Here is a 27,156-nt window from a genome sequence, read left to right as displayed (position 1 = left end):
ATGGTGAGATGAATTCTAGCTCTGTGCTGCTGTGCAAGGGGAGGCCCATTTACAAAGATGTTCTTGTTGCATTTAAATGATCATATTCTTCCATCACAGATGAGCTAGGTACTGTGCAGCTTGAGGAGATGAAGCTCACAGAATCACAGAACTATTTCATACTGGTGTTTTCTTTTGGAGGGGTGATAGGGGGGAATACTAAATGTACTTTGCAAATGTTTTCTCAACATTTATTTTGGCGTTTTATATATAAATAGGCTAAAAGAAACTGTCCATTATGCTGTATCTAAGACATTAATTTTTCATAAGCATTTTATTATACTGGCTGAATGCAAAGAAGGAAACTTCACACATAAATATTTGAATAATTACTCAGTGGAGTCATTCCATATTTTACAGTTATAAGGCTGACTTGTCATGAGTGGTGTATTTAACGAATAATTTTACAGTAACTTCACCGATGGCTTAATTTCTCAAACTAGTTCAGGTGGCCAAGCACCTGGACGCCAGGGTACTCTCTGTGTCCCTGATCTATTATAGCAATTCAGAGGCAATTTTTTTTTTCACTCGATCACATTTCATACTATTGCTAGCTTACAGTATTCGATGAGTGATGATAAGACACTGCAGGCTTAAGAATAATTTATTATAAAAACTTAAAATTATAAAAATGTATATGTTAAATATGATTTTCTTGCAAATTAGGAAAAGATCTTCATTATCTGATTTTACCTTCTTGGTCCATTTTATGGAACTCACTGTTCCACTGGAGAATAAGAAACACTGAGTAACACTAATGTGAATCCAATGCTACCTAATTTGTTTTTACCCTCTTAATTGCTTATATTTTTCACTTATATATTTTAAATAGATTTTCATTGAATTGAAGCATTAGAATCAATGTTAAAGCACTAGAATTTCACCTGTCTCCTTCTTCAGGAAAATATTACTACCCAAGATGATAAAAAGTTATTTTAGTTCTATTATAGATTTATAATAGATTCATTTTACCATGTGTTTCCTGTTTATAGATAGCGTTTTTAACACATTAAGAAACTAAGGTGCCACAAAAGGACATAAACATACACCATCTAGAAGAAAATCCCAAAAGAAGTTACTTAGAATGTATGAGCAAATTATCTTTAACTTAGAGTAAAGAATAGGTCACACTGAATTGCAAATAGCTGCAACTTAATGTTCTCAGAACAGCGTATCTGAAGCCTGATCTCCAAAAGTCACATTTTCATAATTTCATCAGCGTACTGGGAAGATCAGGCAGGTTTAGGGTTCAAGTTACAACTCTGCCCTTTATTGGCTGTATGAGCTTGGCCACGTTGCTGTTTCTTTGAAGCTCTGTTTTCAGCTATAAAACAGGACTTAAGAATACTTCCCTCACTGGGCTTTTATGGAGACTAAAGGAGAAACTCTCAAGTGTGGGACATATAACAGACCTTCAAAAGTGTCTGTTTCTCTTTTCCCCTCTTCCATTTCCAAATACTGAAACTGAAGCACAGACACCAAATATTTTGACTTTGATAAGATCACAGGCTAGGTTAATGACAGAACGAATGACAGACGTTGATGACAGATGTTATCAGAGCTGATAAATGTTGCTTTTAGGTACAGAGTCAGCCCTCTGTATCCGCAGATTCAACCAATCACAAATCAAAAACATTCAGAAAATTAAAATGCCACAAGCTCCAAAAAGCAAAACTTGAGTTTGCCGCTCTCTGGCAATGACTTACACACCATTATATTGTATCTAAAACTATTTACATATCATTTACATTGCAATAGGTATTATAAGTAATCTAGAGGTGATTTAAAGTATATGGGAGGATGTGTGTAGGTTATAATGCAAACGCTACACCGTTTTATACAAGGGACTTGAGCATCTGTGGATTTTGGCATCCATGTAGGTCAGAGGCCCTGGAACCAATGCCCCATGGACACCCTGGACCACCGCAGTGGGAAAAAATTAAGACCCACCTATCTCTTACCCAAGCACAAACTACCAAGGCCTCCATTAGAACCTTTCTGCTTAGTCTGTATTCCCAAACTAAGCCAACTTTTCTGGCCCCAGCAGATGTAAACACAGTGCCTTCCAGATGCTTACTGTAGAGGCCTCTGAGCAACGCCTGTCCTACATCAGCTCCTTAAGAGAAAGACAGCAACACTGGACTCCCCGAGCTTGCTGCCGGCACACCTGGCTCTAAAGCAAATGGGAAAGGACACCGAGAAAGTAACTATTCTGCAACCACAATCAATCTGTTGAAGAAAAACCAGTAACTGTAAGTCCTGACTCATCTACAAGTCTGGCTCTCAGGAACCTCCAGCATCCTGAAAAAGGTGTCGAGCCCAAATGTAAGTGAAGAACGAACACACACACACACACACACACAAATGAGCAAACCAAACCAAACAAAAATGAACACATAGATACTGAAGAGGCAACGGGGAGGGTGAAAAGGGTACAGGGAGTTAGCTGTATGGTGACAGATGGAAACAACTTTGGTGGTGAGCACGCTGTAGTGAATACAGAAGTCGAATTATAATATTGAACACAGGAAACATATACTGTTATAAGCCAGTTTATAAAAAAGAAAAAAGAATGGATACAACCCTTGGCTGAAAGGCACAGCATTACGCTCTCGGATTTCACGCAGCTCTCGGATTTCTCCTATTTCCGTAAACACATCCAGCCCTCTTTGACTCCACTCTCCCCTCTCTGACCCACTGACGGGTCCCTCTTCTGGCCAACTGCTCAATCAGCCACGGACTGGAGATGCTTCCTCTTTCTGCCTCACTTCTTCATTCCTGAGACCTGATTTCTACTCTTGCTACAGTACCGACACTCTTCTATAAAAGATCAGAAAGGACAAACCCACGACCAGCCAATGGCCTTCCTGCAATCATTTCCCTTGAAGTCTCCTGAGCACATGACAACATTTATCAGATTCTGCCGGAAATGCTTTCCTCCATTCTGCGATGCTGCCATCTCCCATGTGGTTATTTAAACACCACCAAAGCACAGTAAAGCAATGCACCTGTGAAAAGAAGGGGCTGGATGCTAATCCTGGTTGTTCTGGCACAAGCCCCTTTGGGGAGTAATCATACTTTCCTACGCAAAGAAGAAGTAACTTCCACTTACTCTATGAGACTGTTTTAAGAAACAAAGTTGGAGCAATACTTCAAATAGAAGCACATCGTGCAGTGTACAATTGTTTGTATCATTTAATTTACTGCATGTTCATGCCACCATTAGATATAAGCAAAGGTCTAAAAGCCAAGGGGCAGAGAAAACAGGCAAGAAGCATATGTAGCTGGAAGGTATGTGAAATAATAAAGATTCAGTTGTTACTTTACTCAAGCACGACTTTTCATCTGTGTGTAAATGTATCTAGTGACTGTCATTAGTACATACTGTACCAGGTAAGGCTTACGTACTCCCTCAGGTGAGGGTTATTTTGGAGAGGTGTTTTTCACTTTTTAAAATGGGTTAACTTGATATGTGAGCTGCATTTGGTCACCATCTACTCAGGTCCACACACATCACAGGTTAGCGGTTGTTTCATTGGAAAATCCAAAATACAATGCCTTGGCCTTTATGTTTTAAAAGAATATCTGTAAACTTTGATAACAGAGGAAAGTCACTTGAAGTTAAAACAGGGAGCTCCATGCCCTTCACTCACAGGGTGCTCTGCACAGATCACAGATAGGGAGCTCATCATTGGTACCATGACTGTGTCCTGGTATAATGCTTTTTCATTTAAGTGTTGCCAATCATGACCAGCCACTCTAACTTGGCTGTGAAAGGAAGTCTCTTAAACTATTTAACATTAATCCAGCAATCTGAAAGTGTATTCTACATGGCAATGAGTAATAGCCACTGCACAAAAGGCTTTCTCAAAGCTGGCTTCCCATGCGCTCCTAACTTCTAACCTCTCATTCTTCCGTGAGGGTCCCTGCACAGGCTGCCGTCTTGGGCCACCCCTGCCCTGGGAAGATGCATCATCTTAGGCTTCTCTCACTTTTTTGGGCGCTCCTTTTCTGGGCTTTCTTTTGTGGATCCCACTTTCTGGTCCTAAATGAACTTGTTTCCCTATGATATGCCTCACCCACTTTCTCTACCCTAATCTTTCAGTGTTTGTTGGGTGATCATATAAATGAATGAGCCCTGGTTATTTCTCCTGAGGTATTTTACCCGCACTGAAAATTCAGTACGTGTAAAACTAATTTATCCCCTCTCCCCAAGCACAGCGGTCCTCTGAAAAACTCCTTATCCACAGAAAACAGTCCAGACTCCTCAGTATGGCTCCCACGGTCACGGGAGCAATGGGCTCCAGTCGGCCTTCCCGGCTTCCTCCCGGCCACTCCCCAGAACTCTGCTCTTCTCTCCTTCAATTCCTTTGTCCACTCGGCTCTACCTGTCTGGCACGACCCAACCCGTCTTGTCCATCTGGATAGCAGATATCTTTAGTATGTCACTGCTTCCTATGACACTCCCCCCCGCCCCACCTTTCTAGCATCCTTAACTACTCCCTTACCTGAGTTCCCACAGCACTTGAACTGTACCTTCTTATTATACTTACATCACAGTACTATTTGTTTAGGTATCTGTCTTCCTCCTGGGACTGAGAATTTCTGGAGAGCAGAAACTCTTGCTTACCGCTTTGTAACCCCAGCACCTTGCACAGACTTTGGCATGATTCAGGTGCTCAACGTTTGTTAAACTGAATGGAAATGGCTGCAACTCATGGCTGAAAACTGCAGTTACCTTTTGTTTCTCCTTCTCTCAACCAATATTGATTCTTCTTACGTAAGGTTGCTTATAGTCATTCTTTCTTTCTAGTTCCACCTTCTCCATGTTAGCCTCAAATCTTTATCGATGCCCCAACTCCCAAAATGCCTCCAAACTTTAAGGATCTCTCCAGTCGGGGTTTAACATCAAGGCTGCACCTTGATCTCTTTGATACTGGCAGGTAGAGGATACGGCCCCACCCGCTGGCATCAAGGTCTTCCACAGTCTGACCCTTCCTACCTGGAATGCAGGGACCACATTCTTACACCTCTTTGTCCCACACAGGGCTTTGTTGTATATGGACACACACATACATACACACACGCTCTCACTCACCTAATAAATGTTTGCTAAAATAACTTTATTACCCGGACACTTTTTCATTTATTTTGCTTTCTAAGTGCTGAGGGTTAATTTAGGCATTTAAAATAAATTAGGGGCAGTGTACATTTTCAAAATGCTGTTGGAAATCTCATCACCTTTGTTAATTCTCATCACCGTATGACTGTCTCACCAGCAGGAACTGAGAGCCCTCCCTGGCTCCCTAGTACAGGGCAAAGCTTGCTCTCGGGTTCACAGCACGCCTGCTTCTTCCACTGTGAGCTTCCTTACTAGACTGAGGTTATAATTTATCTGATTTACATCTTTCTTCTTTGTCTCTCACACTAGACTGGGGGCCTCTCCAGGGCTGGCACTATGTTTCCTTCATGTTTATTTCCACAACCTGGCCTAATGTTTGGCACACGGCTGCCACAAGGTAGGTACCGTGTAAGAATGGGTCAAGTTCACATTCATAACATTTGTAAAAGTGAAATTCTGGGAATTAGGGTACAAATTCCTAGCTCTCCAATATACAAAGTAGTCACTGGTACAGTTCTTCTCCCACTAACAGTGAGCTTCAAAAAATTAGTCCTGTTTAGACATCTTGTCATTTATGAAACAAGAGGGTTTTTTTTTTTTAACCAAGTCTATTCTATACATGTTTAGATTGTAATTAGGTTAAATAAGAGATATTAAACCAACAGTTAATGAAACAGAAAAGCAACAGAAAACTTAAGGAAACACAAAGCTTTAACCTCTAAATATACGTTTTAAAATTCAAACTGGAAAGCTGACAAATTCTCAGAGATTTCCACAGTGAAAAAAAAGAGGCAGAGAATTGTACATAATACTCTTTACTGGGAATTTTGACAAAAAAATAGGCTACATAATATCTATTAGAGCCAGGTAATGCCCAATATCCACTCTTCTCTTCTTCCTTAGTTATAAAATACCTCATTTTTAGATGGACACATGGTTGCCCAAAATAAAATTTCCTCATCTTTCTTATAGGTATATGTGGCTGTGTGATTAAGGTCTAGTCAACTGGACATAAGCAGAAGTAGCGTGTGCATTGTAAGGATGTTCTGTTTTTTTTTTTTCTGTGATTCTTTTTCCATTTCACCTCCCTGCTGCCTGGAGCACAGATGTAACAGCTGAGCTCCAGAAGCCACAGTGGACCATGAGATGACCTTGGGAATGTAAGCCATACACAGGAAAACAAAAATATAAAGATACGGGACTGATTTTCTTTGTACTTCTTCAATGTGAGAGAGAAATAAACTTTTATCTTGTTAAAGCCACTGTTATTTTATGTGCCATTTGCCGCCAAACCTAATCTTAACTGATATGGGATCTTAGGTCCATTACCTGTTGAAAACTCCCCTCTAAATTCTCACCAACTTAGCTTTTAAAAATATAAGCATGTTACAGAGTAAAAAGCACAGGCTTTATAGTTAGAACATATGGATTCCAGTCTCGGTCCCTTCAGGCTTTAGTCATATAATATAGGGCAACCTCTCCAGGACTCATTTCCATTAGCTGTAACATAGAGATGATGATGAGACCTTCTTCTTGGGCTTGTTGGAAGGGTTGAGTAATGTCAGGTGACACGATATGTGAGAAGGGGTTTGGTAAGGCACTTCCCCGGTGTTCCAGTGGTTAAGACTCTGCGCTCCCACTGCAGGGGGGCACAGGTTCGATCCCTGCTCAGGGAACTAAGATCCCGCATGCCGCGCAGTGTGACCAAAATAATAAAAATGATAATATCAAAGAATTAAGAAGAGGCTTGGTTAATTATAAAGTATTATAATTCTTTATAATGATTCTTTATAATTCTTTATAATGATTCTTGTTATTTTGTTTTTGCTTCTATTTCTAACGGGAGAAAAATGAATCCTGGGCTTGGCAAGTGGAGGATTAAACAGGGCCACCCAGGATCAGGCACTGAAAGTGAAGCCCAGCTCCCTTCAGCCTATCACTCATGCCAGGGACATATAAAAGGGAGAAATAGATAAAAATATTCTCTAAACAGGGACCAGTTGTCCGTTGTCCAAAGGATGCACTTAGCATAGCGCCTCCCCTATGGTAAGTACTAAATAAATGTCACTTCTGTGGGTACCACTGCTCCCGGGAGTAGAGCAATGGCGTCTATAGCTCCAAGGAGGTGTCACCAGCGTGTTCTTCTCCCGTAGACGGACCTGTGTGACCCCAGAATAACATCCTCCTGCTTGGAATCAGAATAAGGGCAATTACAGAATTTGGACCTTTGATATCAAAACCCTAAGAGAGCTTGATACATTCACGGCCTTGCCAATAGAACCACAATTCTTATAATTTGCTGTTGAAACAGTGGACGGGCACTTTCAAAGGTGACTTGGCTGACTTTCTTTTTCACTGAATCCACAGAGGGGCCAACTTCAGTCACATTTCCTTCTGGCCTGGGGATCTTGCTATCTCTTTAAAATGAGACCAACTTCGTAGGTTGTCTTCTCTCATGGTTCACGCATAAATTTATGATTTTACAATCAGAGGATAATTTCATGTGCCTTATTTGAAAGTCCTCAGTGACCAACTCACTACTGGTTCACCCCTAAAGTGTCTTTAAGACACAGAGATGTGTTACAAGCAGTGGTTCTCAAGCATCAATGTGGGTGGGGGTCACCTGGAGATCCCGTTAAGCTGCAGAATCTGACTCAGTATATCAAGGCAGGGCAGTGATTCTGCATTTCAACATTTTGAGCAGCAACGTTAAAAGTATTACAGCTAATTAAGTGGAAAGTTGGGATTTAAACCCCAAAGTCGATCTCTTTCCCACAATGCTGAAATGCAGAAATAGAGTGCCGAATCATAAACGAGACATTGTGTCGAAGCCAAATTATTTGGGATAACTATTATACGTAATGTTAAAATGCTGAAGTACCATTCTCCCAGAGGAAAAAGAAAGCAGCACACGAAGCAGGAGAAAAAGAAAACACAATTTTTTTGAGGAAAGGACAGTGATAATCTAAGAGGAAAGAGACAAAGAAAATAAAATAGTGAAAAATTATGGAAGACAGATAATATTTACGTTCTTAAGGAGAACGGAAAGAGCCACACTTGCCACATTTCGAAAATAACGACCCCAAACATTCACCCCAGGTCCCTGACCTCGCAAGCGGGACCAGGTAACAGCAACTAAGGATAATAGGAGGAGAGAAGTCAGCTCCATGGCACAGAGAGACGAAGCCCATACTCCATTCCACCAGCGTTCCAGAGAACAGCCAGCTCTGCCAGCAACAGCGCGCAAAGCCAGGGCCGCACCAGCCTTCCAAGACCTGCCGTGACAGCAAACTTGTGAGGTCTCCCCTCAGCCAACAGTTTATAAAATAGAGAATGGAGGATTCTGTCTCTCTAGTCAGGCCTTCACATTTCTGGATGGAACAAGTCTGAACTTTAACAGCCAAAGCATTTCCTCTTGATTCCACATTAAAGGCAATTTCAAAGCACTGCAGAGAGCGTACTCTCTGTGTGTTCTCCATAAGACAATACAAAAATCCCACTGTGTTAGATCAGGCCATGGTGCATCCCGTGGGGCTTTGCCTCTGCTACTGGCACCAAATGAGGTTTAGAAAGAAGAACACGCTGTCCTCTTCGTCATTAAATGCAGACGTTTAGGAAACACCACAAACACATTTCCGACCTCCTCTGATGTCCTGTTATCCATCATTCTAAACACACCTAAAGCCCTCCTGAAGTGACTTAACCAGGATTGATAAGATTCTAGTTTCCTATGTTTATTACCTGCTGTTTAGAGTTGGAAGTCCTTTTACTAGTCCTGATCTATTTTCAAAGGACCTTCTTTGTATTTATTCTGTCTTAAACTGTTTTCTTCATGTATCACTTTATTAGAATCTAAGTTGCTATACTGTTTTATAATTATTGCTTAGGTGGTCTCTCTCTCTCACAGGATTGCTAAAATTGGTCCTAGATTTTATATCACCAGAGCCTATTGCTGTGTCAAGCATATAGCTGGCATTCAACAAAACGCTGGTTAAAATATAAGAAAGCTCTAGGGCAGAGATCTGATCGTCATGATACCATTTATTCAGAAGAATCTCAATAAGGTTTTGAATGGAAATTCCTTTATCTTTTCTGGTAACCAAAGACTGATGACCTCCTCATCTTAAATTTCAACACTTCAGTTCTTTCCAATTCAAACCAACAGACATTTACTAAACATCTACTACAAGCTGTCACTGTCAAAGCTGCAGGACACAGTTCCTAAGATAACACTCCTGTATCCTCTTTGACGAAGTTCATCAATACACCACAGTAAGCATTCAGCCCTTGCCTCTGTACATCTTCAAAAAAATAAAAAGCAGTATATAACATATATTACATACTTGATCAAACTGGGGGTCTTCTCCACGTTGTAGAGATTTTGTCAATGGCTTTTCCTAGGAAGAAACACAGGCAAGAAAAATTACTAGAGGCTTTTAAATATTACAAAAGAAATGTCATTATTATTAAAATTGTTCTCATCTATTTCTCCCTTTATGGGATGAAGAGACGCCAGTTTTCAAATATGTGAGAAACTCTTCCTTACTATTCAAACCTTAAAGTATAGTGTTTGATCATCACCACCAGGATTTTTACTATTCATCTTCACACATTTGACCAAGACATTCAAATCTGATGCTATAAGTGATCCTGTGTTTTCAAAGGAAACCACATAATAAAACCTAGGGAATTTGTTTGAAATTTCATTACCTATCTTGGGACTTGACAGATAATAAAAAGTTGAAAGTGATACACTATTCCAAGTCCTAAGATTTAGAAACAAAATAAGGTATAATTATTAGTCTGAAGGATGGACAACCTACAATTACACACTTACTAGGTGTAATCGGTGATTTCTAAGCATGATATTTTGGCCTGCAAAACATCCAAATCTCTGCAAAAATCATCTGGGAAGTGACAAAGGTCTACAGAAATAAATTTTCCTAACGATTATTTCTTCGTTTACATTAGGAAGCCTTAACTGACCCTTCAGGAGGGCATTTTGTAACTATTTAGCCTTACCTGTACCTTTCTCTTTTTTTGGAAGTTAATATTGACCCAAATTTGACTTAGGATTAGAAACCATGCAAAAAGTTACACATCCAAAAATAGTGTTTTCAACCTGCGCGGAAGGGGAGAGGAAGCACGTCCAGAGGAGGGCCTCTGGAGAGTGGAGTTCCGGAGTTTGGGGCCGTGTGGCTGACAGGGTCTTGGTGCTCTGGCTGGATATCAGGCCGAGTTCAGGACATTGGTCCACCAGAGACCTCCTGGCACCACGTAACATCAAACGGTGAAAGCTCTCCCAGAGATCTCCATCTCAACGCTGAGACCCAACTTCACTCAACGACCAGCAAGCTACAGTGCCAGACACCCTATGCCAAATAATTAGCAAGACAGGAACACAACCCCACCCATTAGCAGAGAGGCTGCCTAAAACCATAGTAAGTTCACAGACACCCCAAAACATACCAGCAGACGCCATCCTGACCACCACAAAGACAAGTTTCAGCCTCATCCACCAGAACGCAGACACCAGTCCCCTCCACCAGGAAGCCTACACAACCCACTGAACCAACCTTAGCCACTGGGGACAGACACCAAAAACAATGGGAACTACAAACCTGCAGCCTGCAAAACGGAGACCCCAAATGCAGTAAGTTAAGCAAAATGAGAAGACAGAGAAACACACAGCAGATGAAGGAGCAAGGGAAAAACCTACCAGACCAAACAAGTGAAGAGGAAATAGGCAGTTTACTTGAAAAAGAATTCAGAGTAATGATAGTAAAGATGATCCAAAATCTTGGAAATAGAACGGAGAAAATACAAGAAATGTGTAACAAGGACCTAGAAGAACTAAAGAGCAAACAAACAATGATGAACAACACAATAAATGAAATTAAAAATTCTCTAGAAGGAATCAATAGCAGAATAACTGAGGCAGAAGAACGGATAAGTGACCTGGAAGATAAAACAGTGGAAATAACTACTGCAGAGCAGAATAAAGAAAGAAGAATGAAAAGAACTGAGGACAGTCTCAGAGACCTCTGAGACAACATTAAACGCACCAACATTCGAATTATAGGGGTCCCAGAAGAAGAGAAAAAGAAAGGGACTGAGAAAATATTTGAAGAGATTATAGTTGAAAACTTCCCTAATATGGGAAAGGACATAGTCTATCAAGTCCAGGAAGCGCAGAGAGTCCCATACAGGAAAAAACCAAGGAGAAACACGCCAAGACACATATTAATCAAACTATCAAAAATTAGATTCAAAGAAAAAATATTAAAAGCAGCAAGGGAAAAACAACAAATTACCTACAAGGGAATCCCCATAAGGTTAACAGCCAATGTTTCAGCAGAAACTCTGCAAGCCAGAAGGGAGTGGCAGGACATATTTAAAGTGATGAAAGGGAAAAACCTACACCAAGATTACTCTACCCAGCAAGGATCTCATTCAGATTCGACAGAGAAATTAAAACCCTTACAAACAACCAAAAGCTAAGAGAATTCAGCACCACCAAACCAGCTCTACAACAAATGCTAAAGGAACTTCTCTAGGAAGGAAACACAAGAGAAGGAAAAGACCTACAATAACAAACCCCCAAAATTAAGACAACAGTAATAGGAACATACATATTGATAATTACCTTAAATGTAAATGGATTAAATGCCCCAACCAAAAGACACAGACTGGCTGAATGGATACAAAAACTAGACCCATATATATGCTGTCTACAAGAGATCCACTTCAGACTTAGGGATACATACAAACTGAAAGTGAGGGGATGGAAAAAGATATTCCATGCAAATGGAAATCAAAAGAAAGCTGGAGTAGCAATTCTCATATCAGACAAAATAGGCTTTAAAATAAAGACTATTACAAGAGACAAAGAAGGACACTACATAATGATCACGGGATCAATCCAAGAAGAAGATATAACAACTGTAAATATTTATGCACCCAGAATAGGAGCACCTCAATACATAAGGAAAATGCTAACAGCCATAAAAGGGGAAATCGACAGTAACACAATCCTAGTAGGGGGCTTTAACACCCTACTTTCACCAATGGACAGATCATCCAAAATTAAAATAAATAAGGAAACACAAGCTTTAAATGACACGTTAAACAAGATGGACTTAATTGATATTTATAGGACATTCCAGCAAAAAACAAAAGAATACACTTTCTTCTCAAGTGCTCATGGGAACATTCTCCAGGACAGATCATATCATGGGTCACAAATCAAGCCTTGGTAAATCTAAGAAAACTGAAGTCATATCAAGTACCTTTTCTGACCACAGTGCTATGAGATTAGATATCAATGATAGGAAAAAATCTGCAAAAAATACAAACACATGGAGGCTAAACAATATGCTACTAAGTAACCAAGAGATCACTGAAGAAATCAAAGAGGAAATCAAAAAATACCTAGAAACAAATGACAATGAAACACAGCAACCCAAAACCTATGGGATACAGCCAAAGCAGTTCTAAGAAGGAAGTTTAAAGCAATACAATCCTACCTCAAGAAACAAGAAACAACTCAAATAAACAACCTAACCTTACACCTAAAGCAATTAGAGAAAGAAGAACAAAAAAACCCCCAATGTTAGCAGAAGGAAAGAAATTATAAAGATCAGATCAGAAATATATGAAAAAGACATGAAGGAAAGGATAGCAAAGATCACTAAAATTAAAAGCTGGTTCTTTGAGAACATAAACAAAACTGATAAACCATTAGCCAGACTCATCAAGAAAAAAAGGGAGAAGACTCAAATCAATAGAATTAGAAATGAAAAAAGGAGACATAACAACTGACACTGCAGAAATACAAAGGATCATGAGAGATTACTACAAGCAACTGTATGCCAATAAAATGGACAACCTGGAAGAAATGGACAAATTCTTAGAAAAGCACAACCTTCCAAGACTGAACCAGGGAGAAATAGAAAATATAAACAGACCAATCACAAGCACTGAAATTGAAACTGTGATTAAAAACCTTCCAACAAACAAAAGCCCAGGACCAGACAACTTCATAGGCGAATTCTATCAAACACTGACAGAAGAGCTAACACCTATCCTTCTCAAACTCTTCCAAGATACAGCAGAGGGAGGAACACTCCCAAACTCATTCTGTGAGGGCACCATTGCCCCCACACCAAAACCAGACAAAGATGACACAAAGAAAGAAAACTACAGGCCAATATCACTGATGAACACAGATGCAAAAATCCTCAACAAAATACTAGCAAACAGAATCTAACAGCACACTAAAAGGATCATACACCATGATCAAGTGGGGTTTATCCCAAGAATGCAAGGATTCTTCAGTATAGGCAAATCAGTCAATGTGATAAACCATATTAACAAGTTGAAGGAGAAAAATTATATGATCATCTCAATAGATGCAGAAAAAGCTTCTGACAAAATTCAACTCATTTATGATAAAAACCCTACAGAAAATGGGCACAGAGGGAACTTACCTCAACATAATAAAGGCCATATATGACAAACCCACAGCCAACATCGTTCTCAATGGTGAAAACTGAAACCATTTCCACTAAGATCAGGAACAAGACAAGGCTGCCCACTCTCACCACTATTATTCCACATAGTTTTGGAGGTTTTAGCCACAGCAATCAGGGAAGAAAAAGAAATAAAAGGAATCCAAATCAGAAAAGAAGAGGTAAAACTGTCACTGTTTGTAGACGAGATGATACTATACATAGAGAATCCTAAAGATGCTACCAGAAAACTACTAGAGCTAATCAGTGAATTTGGAAAGTAGCAGGATACAAAATTAATGCACAGAAATCTCTTGCATTCCAATACACTAATGATGAAAAATCTAAAAGACAAATTAAGGAAACACTCCCATTTACCACTGCAACAAAAAGAATAAAATACCTAGGAATAAACCTACCTAAGAAGACAAAAGACCTGTATGCAGAAAACTATGACACTCACGAAAGAAATTAAAAATGGTACAAACAGATGGAGAGATATACCATGTTCTTGGATTGGAAGAATAAACATTGTGAAAATGACTATACTACCTAAAGCAATCTACAGATTCAGTGCAATCCCTATCAAACTACCAATGGCATTTTTCACAGAACTACAACACAAAAGTTCACAATTTGCATGGGAACACAGAAGACCCTGATAAGCTAAAGCAATCTTGAGAAAGAAAAACGGAGCTGGAGGATTCAGGCTCCCAGACTTCAGACTATACTACAAAGCTACAGTAATCAAGACAGTATGGTACTGGCACAAAAACAAAAATATAGATCAATGGATCAGGATAGAAAGCACAGAGATAGACTCATGCACATACGGTCAACTTATCTTTGATAAAGGAGGCAAGCATATACAATGGAGAAAAGACAGCCTCTTCAATAAGTGGTGCTGGGAAAACTGGACAGGTACATGTAAAAGAATGAAATTAGAACACAAAAATAAACTCAAAATCAATTAAAGACCTAAATGTAAGGCCAGACACTATAAAACTCTTAGAGGTAAAAGTAAGCAGAACACTATGACATAAATCACAGCAAGATCCTTTTTGACCCACCTCCTAGAGAAATGGAAATAAAAACAAAAATAAACAAATGGGACCTAACGAAACTTAAAAGCTTTTGCACAGCAAAGGAAACCATAAACAAGACCAAAAGACAACCCTCAGAATGGGAGAAAATATTTGCAAATGAAGCAACTGACAAAGGATTAATCTCCAAAATATACAGGCAGCTCAGGCAGCTCAATATCAAAAAAACAAACAACCCAATCCCAAAATGGGCAGAAGACCTAAACAGACATTTCTCCAAAGAAGACATACAGATGGCCAACAAACACATGAAAGGATGCTCAGCATCACTAATCATTAGAGAAATGCAAGTCAAAACTACGATGAGGTACCACCTCACAGCATTCAGAACGGCCATCACCAAAAAATCTACAAGCAATAAATGCTGGAGAGGGTGTGGAGAAAAGGGAACCCTCGTGCACTGTTGGTGGGAATGTAAATAGATACAGCCACTATGGAGGACAGTATGGAGGTTCCTTAAGAAACTAAAAAATAGAACCAACATGCAACCCAGCAATCCCACTACTGGGCATATACCCTGAGAAAACCATAATTCAAAAAGAGACACGTACCACAATGTTCACTGCAGCACTATTTACAATTGCCAGGTCATGGAAGCAACCTAAGTGTCCATTGACAGATGAATGGGTAAAGAAGATGTGGCACATATGTACAACGGAATATTACTCAGCCATAAAAAGAAACTAAATTGAGTTATTTGTAGTGAGGTGGATGGACCTAGAGATTGTCATACAGAGTGAAGTAAGTCAGAAAGAGAAAAACAAATAGCATATGCTAACACATATATATGGAATCTAAAAGAAAAAAAAAGTTTCTGAAGAACCTAGGGGCAGGACAGGAATAAAGATGCAGACGTAGAGAATGGACTTGAGGACACGAGGAGGGGAAAGGTTAAGCTGGGACAAAGTGAGAGAGTGGCATGGACATATATACACTATCAAACGTAAAACAGATAGTTAGTGGGAAGCAGCCACATAGCACAGGGAGATCACTTGGTGCTCTGTGACCACCTAGAGGGGTGGGATAGGGAGGGTGAGAGGGAGACGCAAGAGGGAGGGGATATGGGGATAAATGTATATGTATAGCTGATTCACTTTGTTATAAAGCAGAAACTAACACACCACTGTAAAGCAATTATACTCCAATAAAGACGTTAAAAAAAATAGTGTTTTACTTTAGCTAATGATGATGTCCCAGAAAGATTCCATTTACATTTTGCTGATCGCAAAGACCCTTTCCCTGCCTCGGTTCTCCATTCCTCTCCACTGAAAAGGTGACATATACCCTAAGGTGGATGCGAGCCCCACCCCACCCCATAGAGTCTCTGTTCTTGAAGAGATCGTCTCAGTCTGGGTATCTAAAGCTTTACCAGGAACCATATGAATTAACTGCTCTGTCTCATTTGCAAAATACACAGCTTCAAAATGCACATTCACCTAAAATAAAAAGAATGCTGCCTTCTTAAGGGCTAATAAACATTGCCTCTTCAAAGTATATTATACTTTTCCTTTTATAGCACTTACCAAGGGTGATGAGCTGACTGACACCCCCAGTAGACTACAAGCTGCAGAAATGCAGTCCCCTCTATTTTTTCCCGAGCACCTAGAGTTACAGGGCAGGGCTCTGCTTGGTAACGGTTAAACATTTGCCAAATTAATCAAAGCTGTAGGCTAATGATGTCCAGTTTCTTCAACTATGAGGTCCTCTTATTGGCATGTGTGTGTTTTGCTATAAGTTAAAGGAATTTTTTAATATACTTTTTCACTGTGGCAAAATACATATGATGCAAGATTTACCATTTTTACGATTTTTATGTGTACAATTCTGCGACACTAAGTGCATTTACCATGTTGTCTAACCTTCACCACTCTGTTATAAGGACCCATTTTAATGTCAAAAATTTTCAAGGAATTCTTAACCAGTAGGCATAGACTTATACCCCAAACACACAAGATAGTAATTCTATCTTGTTGTTTAAAACCATACATAATGACAGAGCTAAAACTATGATTTCAATGATACTTTTAAATGGTTTTGTACTATAACAGCAACAATACTTATTTTATATACATTAGGAAAGTGGGGCTACATCTGCATGGGAAACTATAATGTATTCAGTCAAGTGCTAATGGCTGGGACTTCCCTGGAGGTCCAGTGGTTAAGACTCTGTGCTCCCAATGCAGGGGGCATGGGTTTGATCCCTGATCAGGGAACTAAGATCCCACATGCTGCATGGTGTGGCCTTAAAAAAAAAAAAAAAACCTAAATGGCTGAGACACATGTGGATCTGTAGACCCCTGCAATTACTCAGCAGTCCTTACCTTGGGAATTTGTCATCGTTTCATCCTAAAAGATGAGATCCTATCACAGTGGGGGATGGAAGGTGACTCTGTCCACCCACATCCTGGAATGTCCTATGCCTAAAAGTCATTTTTCCCCACTACCATCTGGGTGGGAATGGTGATAAACATGATATTTTATGCTCACGTATTTGCATACATATGAAGGAAATAGCCTATGGCAAGTCTCACTGTGTCTAGCAAGCAAAGTTAATATGGTAAGTTGGTGCTATACTCAAAAGTCAAGTCCATTAGCCAATTACTTGAATTCCATGTCCCAGTAAAACAACATACTTTTACACTAAGTTCTCCTGAACGGTTCTTACACAAATATGCTGTCTTAATCATATTCTTTGAAGACTTAGTTTAAATATCACTTCCAAGATTAAGCCATTCCCCACTATTCCCAGGCAGAGTCATCTGTTCCTTGTCACACGGCACTTTGCATCTCTTCCTGTCAGCATTTCCACTGTGTTGTAACTTGTCTGTCTCCCTACACTCCTAGTACAGAGTTGAAACTTATTATTAGGGTTTATTAAATGAATATATCCCTATGCATTTGGAAAGGTAGCTTTGGGCACAGAGAATCAAGTTCACATTTTAACATTCCCAAGATTAGCTGCACATCAGCATAGATTTTATCAGTGTCAAGAGGTTAAAAACTAGACCTGGGGAAGACAGTATCGTGCTGGCTAAAAAGTAAAGAGAAAAGGGAGAAGGAAGGAAGAAAGGGAGGGAAGGAGGGGAGAATGGAAAAGAGGAGAGAAGCAAACTTGCTGAAGCTCAGGAGAGAGCCATCTGAAAGCAAGGCAGAGCAATCAGGCTCACGCCCCCTTGAGAAAAGACACCTGCAGAGGCCTGGTTCTGCTTGAGGTTCTCCTGCAGGAGATCAGTGCACGGAATCTAAGGTCTGCAAGAATCCAAGGTCTGCACATTCAAGACATCATGGGTCTCAAAGAGCATTAAATAAGTAGTAAAATGAAATTAACACAGAGTAAACAATGGATACTTAAAGAACAAGTAGAAACAGACTATGACAGAGGAGGCTCAAAATGCTGGTCTCACTTGTCCAATAAGAACAGTGTGCGTTGTATAGTTTTAAAATTTGTCTTTGTTCTGTATTTTAGTACAGATTTACTTATTTACTAGAGGTTCACTAATTGAATGATACGTTTGTTTTTCAAAAATCATTCTAATAAAACAAAACTTTGGGGTCATGGATCCCCCCGAATTCTTAGTGGTCCAAAGCTAGAAGACCTCAGCCTGTGACTCGACCTTGCCCAGAAGCCCCGGCTCACTGGGTGACAGTGAACAGAAGAGATGGGCAAACCAAAAACATCGTGAGACTTGGCATTGAACATCAGGGGTTGCTAACAGCCCAAAGAGAACAAAATAGACATTAAGCCCCTCCTGATGGAAGCAAACACTATGAAATAGTTTTGATAAAAACAAACAGAAAAAAAAAAAAACCCTGTACCTAACCAAGCCTTTAGATATAATTTCCAATTTTCAGGAAATACAAGAGTTAGGAAAGAGTAAGAGGAATATGTTACACTACGCCACAGGGATGCAATCAGCAAGACTCAGCGACTGAAGGAAACTGAAGTAAAAGATATTTTTTCAATAAAAAGTTGCAAAGAGTAAAGAAAAAAGAAATGGAGGTGGAGCCTATTGATTTTTGTTTTAAAGGCTATTGCACTATGTGGATCTGATCTGGGGCTGGATTCAAATAATCTGTTAAGAGAAAGTATGACCTTCATGAAACCATTGGTGATTTGAACACATTAGATATTTGATGACGTTACGGGATTATTTTAATTTTTTAGGTGTGATAATGGTCTTCGTTTCAAAAAGAATGTTTATCTTTTGGAGATACATGCTGAAATACTTAGAGATTAAATGATATGGTTTCTAGCATTTGCTTCAAATACTACTGGGGAGAGGAGCTGGGAGTGTAACAAATTGGCCATGAGTCGATAACTGCTTTTGATGGTCACTGTGTTCATTACACGGTCTTCCCACTTTACTACATGTTTGAAATTCTCCATAAACAAAAAAACAAACAAAAACTAAAAACAGGGGAAATGATGTATCACTTGTGTCACCACGAAAAAAAATTTTTATCATGTCTCAATTTCCAAGATGGCATAAGTCACTTAAAACTGATTTCTATAGTACTCACACAACTCTTTATCTTTTCCTGCTGGAGCTGCAGGAGGAACCCCACCCCACCCCATTTCTTCATATTTCCTGGCAGGATCTGGGTGGCGAGCATCTCGCCTGCTGTGTGAGGAGCAAGCTGCCCTTCTCAGTCTGCACTGTGCGCTTTTCTTCGAGTTTGCTTCCCCTGAATCAAAGGGCACTGCTGTCCCAACCCATCCAACAGGAATTTTCTCCTGTCACGAAGAAACCTGTAGGGGTTCCAAGCATTTCCATAGGAAAAGAGCAAGGTCCCTGTTTGTGCTTCTCAAACCTTGGGACGTTCCAACCTCTCCCTCCCTTAAGAAAATACAAACTCTAAAAGCTCTTTGTGCCCATACCTACCTAAAAAGGCCTTTGACTCCTACCTCAATTTTCGAACAATTTCAGTGCATACTAGCTACATTTTCACTTTATAATTGTTTCGCACTGGGTTTCTCTGTAATCTGTAAGAGAAAAGATGGCCACAGCACAGCAGGACATGGCAGTGAGACAAGTCTAGAGAGACTCTTCTGTATCAAAAGGTGTTTTATTTGGGGAATACAAGGGGCTTATTTAATAAATCACTTTCTACCTCTGAAGTTTGAGTGGCCTAAAAAAATCCACAGTGTGCCCCACACAGGTAGGACTTCACTAATCTCAAATGACCCCAGTATTACTGTCCTCAGAGATATTTCAATAAACATGTCACCCAGCAATGTCACTAGAGTTAATATGAGCTTATTCAATTTGTTAACTATGTCACCAGCCTTGCTTATGAGATACTATTTTAACATCTTTTAATTATTATATAACAGTTCAGTGCATGGACTTTGGAACCTGAGAGAGTTGACTTTGACTCCTAGGTCCCTTATTGGGTCTTACTTAACCTCTCTAAGCTTCAGTTAACTTTTAGGTAACATAAGGATACATAATGCCAACCTAGCTCATAGAACCGAAAGATGAATGACACAGAGTACTCAATAATTGAGAGTCATTACTACTATTAAAATTCCTTTTAATACCATTATTATTGGGACTAGAAAGATTAAAATGTGTAACCTCTTTCATAATGTTCAGGAGCTGAAACTGAGTTCCACCTCTTTTCCTGGGGTAACGCATACTCCCACTAACGTTAATTAAAGCTTTAATTTTACCTTCCTGGAAGCTTCCAAGTGTAACTAGAAAGCTGTATTACAGAAAGTAGGAAAGAAACATAAAGGGTAATTGTCCCTCTCTCTTAAAAAAAAATCTAACATGACTACAGTGACTTTAATTCTTAATATGTAATTTAGCGGAAACCTTTTAATTTAATGGTGGGATGCTATAAAAGCAACCAAGTTTAAAAAAGAAAAAAACACCAAACATCTCAAGTCTTGAAACTAGTGTTTTTGATTATAAGAACTTGTTTATGCACCACTGACTTAGGATTTTGATACCATCAGCAGTGAAATTTTATAATATACATGTCTGTTCTGAGTAGTCAACAAAAAATTTTCAGATCTGAACTTCTGCAACTGACTGGGATCCCTCTTCACCAGAACACAGGGAGGATGTGTAGTGAGCTGCACCCTTCAGAGCAGCCGTGGGCTTACCTGTTGAGATGCCACTAGGGCATTTCATCCAGAACAATCAGCACACAGCGGCAGGCACCTTCCTCAGGCTGAACCAAAGAAAAATGAGGTTCAAAATATCTTCGTGTCTGGCACATATTTTTTTTCTTCAGATCTTATTTGTGCTAACTGTGATTCAACCTTGGAAACAGATCTAAGGAAGAAGCCTGAGAAGTCACAGTTCTGAATACTGACCATTTCTCCCCAAAAGTCTCTCCCTACATGACGAGGGGCAATCAGGGACCTGGGGGTTGGAATCATCTTGAAGATACACTCCGGTCATTTTGTTTGCCTGCAGGGATCACTGACCTTCTAGCGGAAGACTCAGCCTCCTCGATGGTGCCTCAGTTTGTCCACAGGCAAAAATGAGCATCACTTCGCACCGACCTGGCTAGGTTTCTACTAAGAATTCATGAGCACTAGTTAAAACCATTGGAGAGGGCTTCCCTGGTGGCGCAGCGGTTGAGAGTCCGCCTGCCGATGCAGGGGACACGGGTTCGTGCCTCGATCCGGGAAGATCCCACACGCCGCAGAGCGGCTGGGCCCGTGAGCCACGGCCGCTGAGCCTGCGCGTCCGGAGCCTGTGCTCCGCAACGGGAGAGGCCCCAACAGTGAGAGGCCCGCGTACCGCCACAAAAAAAAAAAAAAAAAGAAAACCATTGGAGATCTATGGAAGAAGGGGGCTAATAGAAACGGATGACACTGTGTTTCCCTTTTATTCTCTTCAGTTACAAACGGATTTCTTTAAACAAGACAATAGATGCTGATTCTTACCCAGAATATTGGGGGAAAATCCCCAGATCAAGAGAATGATGGAGAGTATCTCAGATCAGTTCAGGTATCAGCAAGTAAGATGCTGCCTGTTACCCTGTGATATGAAATGAGAAGGCACGTTCAAATCTGGAGGAATATTTTGGCGCTTTTTCTAAGAACTAAAAACTCTTGAGAGAACCTGTCCTATTTGCAGCTGGCTTTGCACATTTCAGAGAAGCCAATCGTCTGCCAAATCTAACAGTCCCAAGGACAAATCTATTATTTGAACATTGGAGGGGAAACTTCACTTAAATTTGGCTACAAAGTTAATCTTCATTTTAACTGAACAAAAGAGCATCTCCCACAGGCATTTCTGTAAAAACTACAGCAGCTACTGAGCAATGCAAGATGCCACCTTCACTCATCTGTTTCTGTCTTTCTTGGTATTTTGGATTTTTTTGTCCCAATATATACACCAGTTGTGCACATTATGTCCACTGAGTGGACATTTACACGTGGATGGATCTTTCCCTGCCTCCTCTGGGACTCTGCATGGTCTCCCAGCTCCCCACTCCCCAGATGCCAGCCTCCCCTACGCTCCTGGCTCTGTTTCTCAGCCATCAACATACTTAGAGCTTTTCACCTTAGCATCTGCCTTCACCACACTTCCACCTCTGGCTACCGTTTTCTTTCCACCCCCTTCTCATCCTTAGCTCGCCAATGAGCAGTCTACACTTCCTGTCTTCCCTTCCTCCCCTACTTCTCATCCTTAGTTCGCCAATGAGCGGTCTACACTTCCTGTCTTCCCTTCCTCCCCTACTCCTTTTTCAACCACCTGCAATCTGACTTTTCTGTCACCGCTAAAAATAGTCCCCCGAGAAGCCCCAGTGAATTTCCAAACAATAAATCTGGTGGACGTCTTTCAGTACTTTTCTTTCTGGTCTTTCAGCTGCAGTGAAACACTATTGACGATTCCCTTCTTTCCACTTGACTCATGCCATCCCCCACGTTTTCTCCTCCTACTTCTTTAGACATCCCTTTTCTGTGTCCTTCATAGGCTGGTCTTTCTCCTCAAATGTTTACATTCCCCAGGGATGTTCTTGGGGACTTGAAATCAATCATGTTCTGATTTATTATCTTCTGGCACCACTAACACACACACACTCACACTCTTCTCAGACCCAACCAAACCACCTCTCATCAAAAAATCATACTTGTCCCTTAAGGTTCATTCACTCCACCGCACTTTCCCTGGTCACTCCTACAAGAAGTGACAGAGATTTCACTCTCGGTTGCTCTTCTGGTATTCTCTAGTTCTTGAGTATTCATCCTGGTTACTCACATACACATCCTTTCATCCTGGTTACTCACATACACATCCAAATTCATCCTGGTTACTCACATACACATCCTTTCCCGAGTAGGTTAGAGCTTGGACTTTGGAGTCAATCAAATCAGGATTTGAATCAGGACATTAGCCCTAACTCCACCACCTTTGGTAAGGTTCTATTAAATCTCCCAGGTTCAGCATCTCCGACTAAAAATGAAGGGGGCCACGAGTGTAGTGGTTAAGAGCAGGGACCCAGGAGATGGGTGGGCTACACTGAGTACCAGGGCCCACCACTTACTAACTGTGTGACTTTTGACAAGTTTTTTCCTTGTATGTGAAGTGGGGTATAAGAGTACATATCTCATGATGTTAATGTGAAAAATTAGGTGAGTTGATGTTATTCAAGTATTAAGAACAGTGCCTGGCACTCAGTAGGCACTAGAGAAACATGAACTATTATTATTACCTATCTGCTAGGGTTAATGTGAAAATTAGTATGTCTGAAACATGACAGGTAAGCCAAACAATGGCAGTTATTCTTATAAAAATCTGTCTTATTCTTCTTTGTATAATGCATAGCCTCAAGTACAGTCACACTTGGAAGTTACTATAGAAAGTACTATCTATCTACCTACCTACCTATCTATAAGCTACTATCAAAAGTAACTTAAATATATGTATAACTGAGTCACTTTGCCAGACAGAAGAAATGAACACAATATTGTAAATCAGCTATACTTCCATAAAACTTAAAAACATACCCTGTAAAATATACATTGTTATAATTATTAGCACGATCTATGGAAATCAAGACTTGTGCTGGCTACTCAAAGACATAGAAAATAAACTTATGGTTACCAAAAGGGGAAGGGGGTGGGGAGGGATAATAGGAGTTTGGGATTAGCAGATACAAACTACTATATATATAAGAGATAAACAACAAGGACCTACTGTATAGCACAGGGAACTGTATTCAATACCTTATAATAACCTATAATGGAAAAGAATCTGAAAAAGAATAGGAAAAAAAAAAAAGACTTGTGCTGGTTAAAACTGTACTCAAAACACTGTTTTTTGACCCAAAGGCCATTCAAAGGTAACTACAGAAACACATTGTGGTATATACATTAAATGGAATTCTACTCAGCAATAAAGATGAATGTATTACTGATAAATAATAAACGGAAGCGCCTTAAATACATTATGGTGAATGAAACAAACCAGAGCTTCCATTTATACAAAATTCTAGAAAATGGGAATTAATCTATATATAGATCAATAGTTGCCAGAGGCCCTGGGTGGTGGTCTGGGCTGTCTGCACAGGGGCACAGGAAACTCCCGGGGATGACGGAAATGTTCTGTATCTGGACTGAGGTGATGCTGACACCAGCGTACGAATTTATCAAAATTCATCAAATCATAGTTTTTAAACCCCTGTAGCTTATTGTATTGTATACTTCAAGCATATTGATTAAAGTAAAAATTTTCACTGAATGTATGGGAGGAAGAATCCCTAATCTGTCTGAAAGGCATTTCATTTTCTTGGACACCAAAGGGAGGAGGGGAGGCAATTCTGATAGTAACAACCTACTTTTAGCAGTGGGAACCACTGTCTCGTTCCCACTGTCCATCCTGAGCATAAGCATGATAGTTTTTGCCTTTGAGAAGTTCACAATTTATTATGCTAACCACTGGGAATCCCAGAAAACCTTGGGAAGTGGGTATGCATGAAGCCACAGAGCTGATACTTATGGGGTAAGACATTGATCCCAATGTGCTGGCTGTAAATCTCTGGAATTAGAACATTCTGACTGACCAATCTGGTACATACAGGGCATTATTTAGATGGAAAGGAATGTAACACACACTCTACAAGCCTTTCCAGCCAAGTGCCTCTCAGGGCGTTACTGACAGGTCAGTAGCCAACACTAGAGAATGGAAACCACTTCACTCAGCACCACAGAGAAGCCTCTTCTCAGGTGGGATTTGGTGACACAGCGCCGTTATCTGAACCAACAGCTAGAACCCGAGTGAAGGGGGATGCTGCCCTTGCTGCCATTTCTGAATTGGAATTTGGCTTGACTCACGGGTAAGCATTTTCATTCCTGTAGAAGTTCCACAGCCCCTAAGTATCTTGAATTTTTGTTTTACACATGAGATAAAAAAGGCCATTTCATAGGCAGCATCCTCTTCATGATAATCATCATATAGTATTCATTACATACCCAGAGTCATGCAGCCAATCAAAATTTCCCAGTTAAAACTGAAATGACCCAATTACTTTAACTAAGAAAAAAAAGGTTTGGTTTTCTGGTAAAAATAAAAGGAAAACTCCAGGGGGTAAAGAGTTGAAAAAAAAAATAGATGAAAATCTACTCACCTACTCTCTCTTCTGAAGTGTTATTAAAAGGCAACATTCTGCAATTAATGGTACAGCTTTGTGAATACTCACTGAACTGCACAATTTTAAAGGATGAATTTCATGGTATGTGAACATACCTCAATTAAAGAAAAGCAATACCTACATTTTAGGTCAATCAAAATATTTAAAGATTATAGTATCTAACCTCCACCAAACTTCCCTGATTACAACTTAGGAATTGAGTAGAAACCCCTAAAGGCATCAGGAAATACCATCATATGGAATGCTGAATTTTAAGAATCGTTTAAGTCGGAAATACTAGATACATACATAAGTGACCATCAAAATTACCTAATAAAATGTCTTCTTATTGTTAGCATGACCTGTGGAATTTTAGCCAGTTAAAATGACTACAGTGCTAAAGACTGCTGCTGCCTAAAACCATATTAATGACTTTCAGGAAAGTCAAAATGCAAAATGCTGTGTGGAAATATAGTGATATTATATCATAGTGATTGTAGGAATGGGCCTTCAATGCTTATTATGTCATATTAATGAACTTACTTTTAATGTGGACCGTTTTTTTTTTAGTCTTTATTGAATTTGTTACAATATTGCTTCTGTTTTATTTTTTTTTGGTGTTTTGGCCACGAGGCATGTGGGATCTTAGCTCCCTGACCAGGCATCGAACCTGCACCCTCTGCATTGGAAGGCGAAGTCTTAACCACTGGACCACGAGAGAAGTCCCTGAATTTACTTCTATTGGTATTTTCTGGCACTTAAAAAATGATGATGTATTTTCAAATGATCTTTTGTGTTAAAAATAATGTCTCTATACATAGTAAGAAGAAGCATATAATCAGAAAAGGCTAGACTGAAAATAACTTGAGGAATAATCTTCACCTGATTTGTACTCTCAAAAAGAAGAAACTTTGATAATCTTCTCATAGTCACTGGACATAAAAATTATGGCCTCACCCATGGATGAACTGAATTGGATACTATTAAGTTGAAGTAAAAACCCCTTTGGGTTTTTTTTTTTTTTTTTGGTATTACTTCATGATACTTTCCATATGTTTTATTTGCTATAAGGTTCAGTGAAACTTTTACTCTCATGGTGCATTAAATTTCATTTCATGGCCGAAAAAATTCCATTTAACAGTCACAAAAGAACAACTTTTCATCTGTATGAAACCAAGAACATTCATAACAAGGAAAACAAACTTCAAGTTGAACAGTACACAGAAAAAAGTGAGTTTGTGAGCTCATTGGAAAGATCACCTCATTCGGCGGCTAAATGCAACCTTTCAACAATTCTGTCTGGTTTTAGCTATTAATACTATTTTCTTTCTGGGTTAGGGTGAGTTTTCAGATTTCTGGTGAAAGCGTTACTAGATTAAGTAAGGGGTGCCAGGCTGAGCTGCTCTGCTAAGAAATAGCTATTTTTAAAGTTATTTTTTAATTTATAATTTGGAAAATAAGCTAGTACTTTGTCAAGTGTAACATAAATATTCCTTATCTGACCTGAACTGTTTCTGAGTCTCCTTTAAGGACAGCATTACTTTGATTCTATCACTATACTCAGTAGGCAGCTAAATCTAGAAATTATTTTTATTCTCTTTATATTTCCCTTACTAGGTTTGCTGAAGTAAGAGGAACCTCTATTTAAAGAGAAGTTTGGCTAAAAACACTAGCTGGTTGTCCTTTTGGGAAGCTGACTTGAATCCACAGTGCAGAGGGATATGAAAGCTGCTGTCTCTGCCATTTACACATCCTTAGGTGATAGACGTGTAACAGCTGGGTGGTA

General features: G+C 39.7%; 1 protein-coding gene across 2 annotated transcripts in view; it reads right to left on the bottom strand.

The window, feature by feature from the left end:
* The window catches only part of FRY (FRY microtubule binding protein), a gene marked incomplete at its 5' end in the record, with an annotated part of 329,047 nt that overhangs the window by 170,523 nt on the left and 131,368 nt on the right, over positions 1-27,156 (bottom strand). For both annotated transcript variants that reach the window (XM_082859749.1, XM_082859750.1), the window contains one exon: positions 9,505-9,558. In XM_082859749.1, the coding sequence (XP_082715875.1) occupies positions 9,505-9,558 (54 nt within the window). The remainder of the gene's footprint in view (positions 1-9,504; positions 9,559-27,156) is intronic.

This window comes from Leucopleurus acutus (assembly GCF_964270905.1).
Source record: "Leucopleurus acutus genome assembly, chromosome: 18".
NCBI lineage: Eukaryota > Metazoa > Chordata > Mammalia > Artiodactyla > Delphinidae > Leucopleurus > Leucopleurus acutus.
This window is presented reverse-complemented; position numbering and strand designations above follow the sequence as displayed.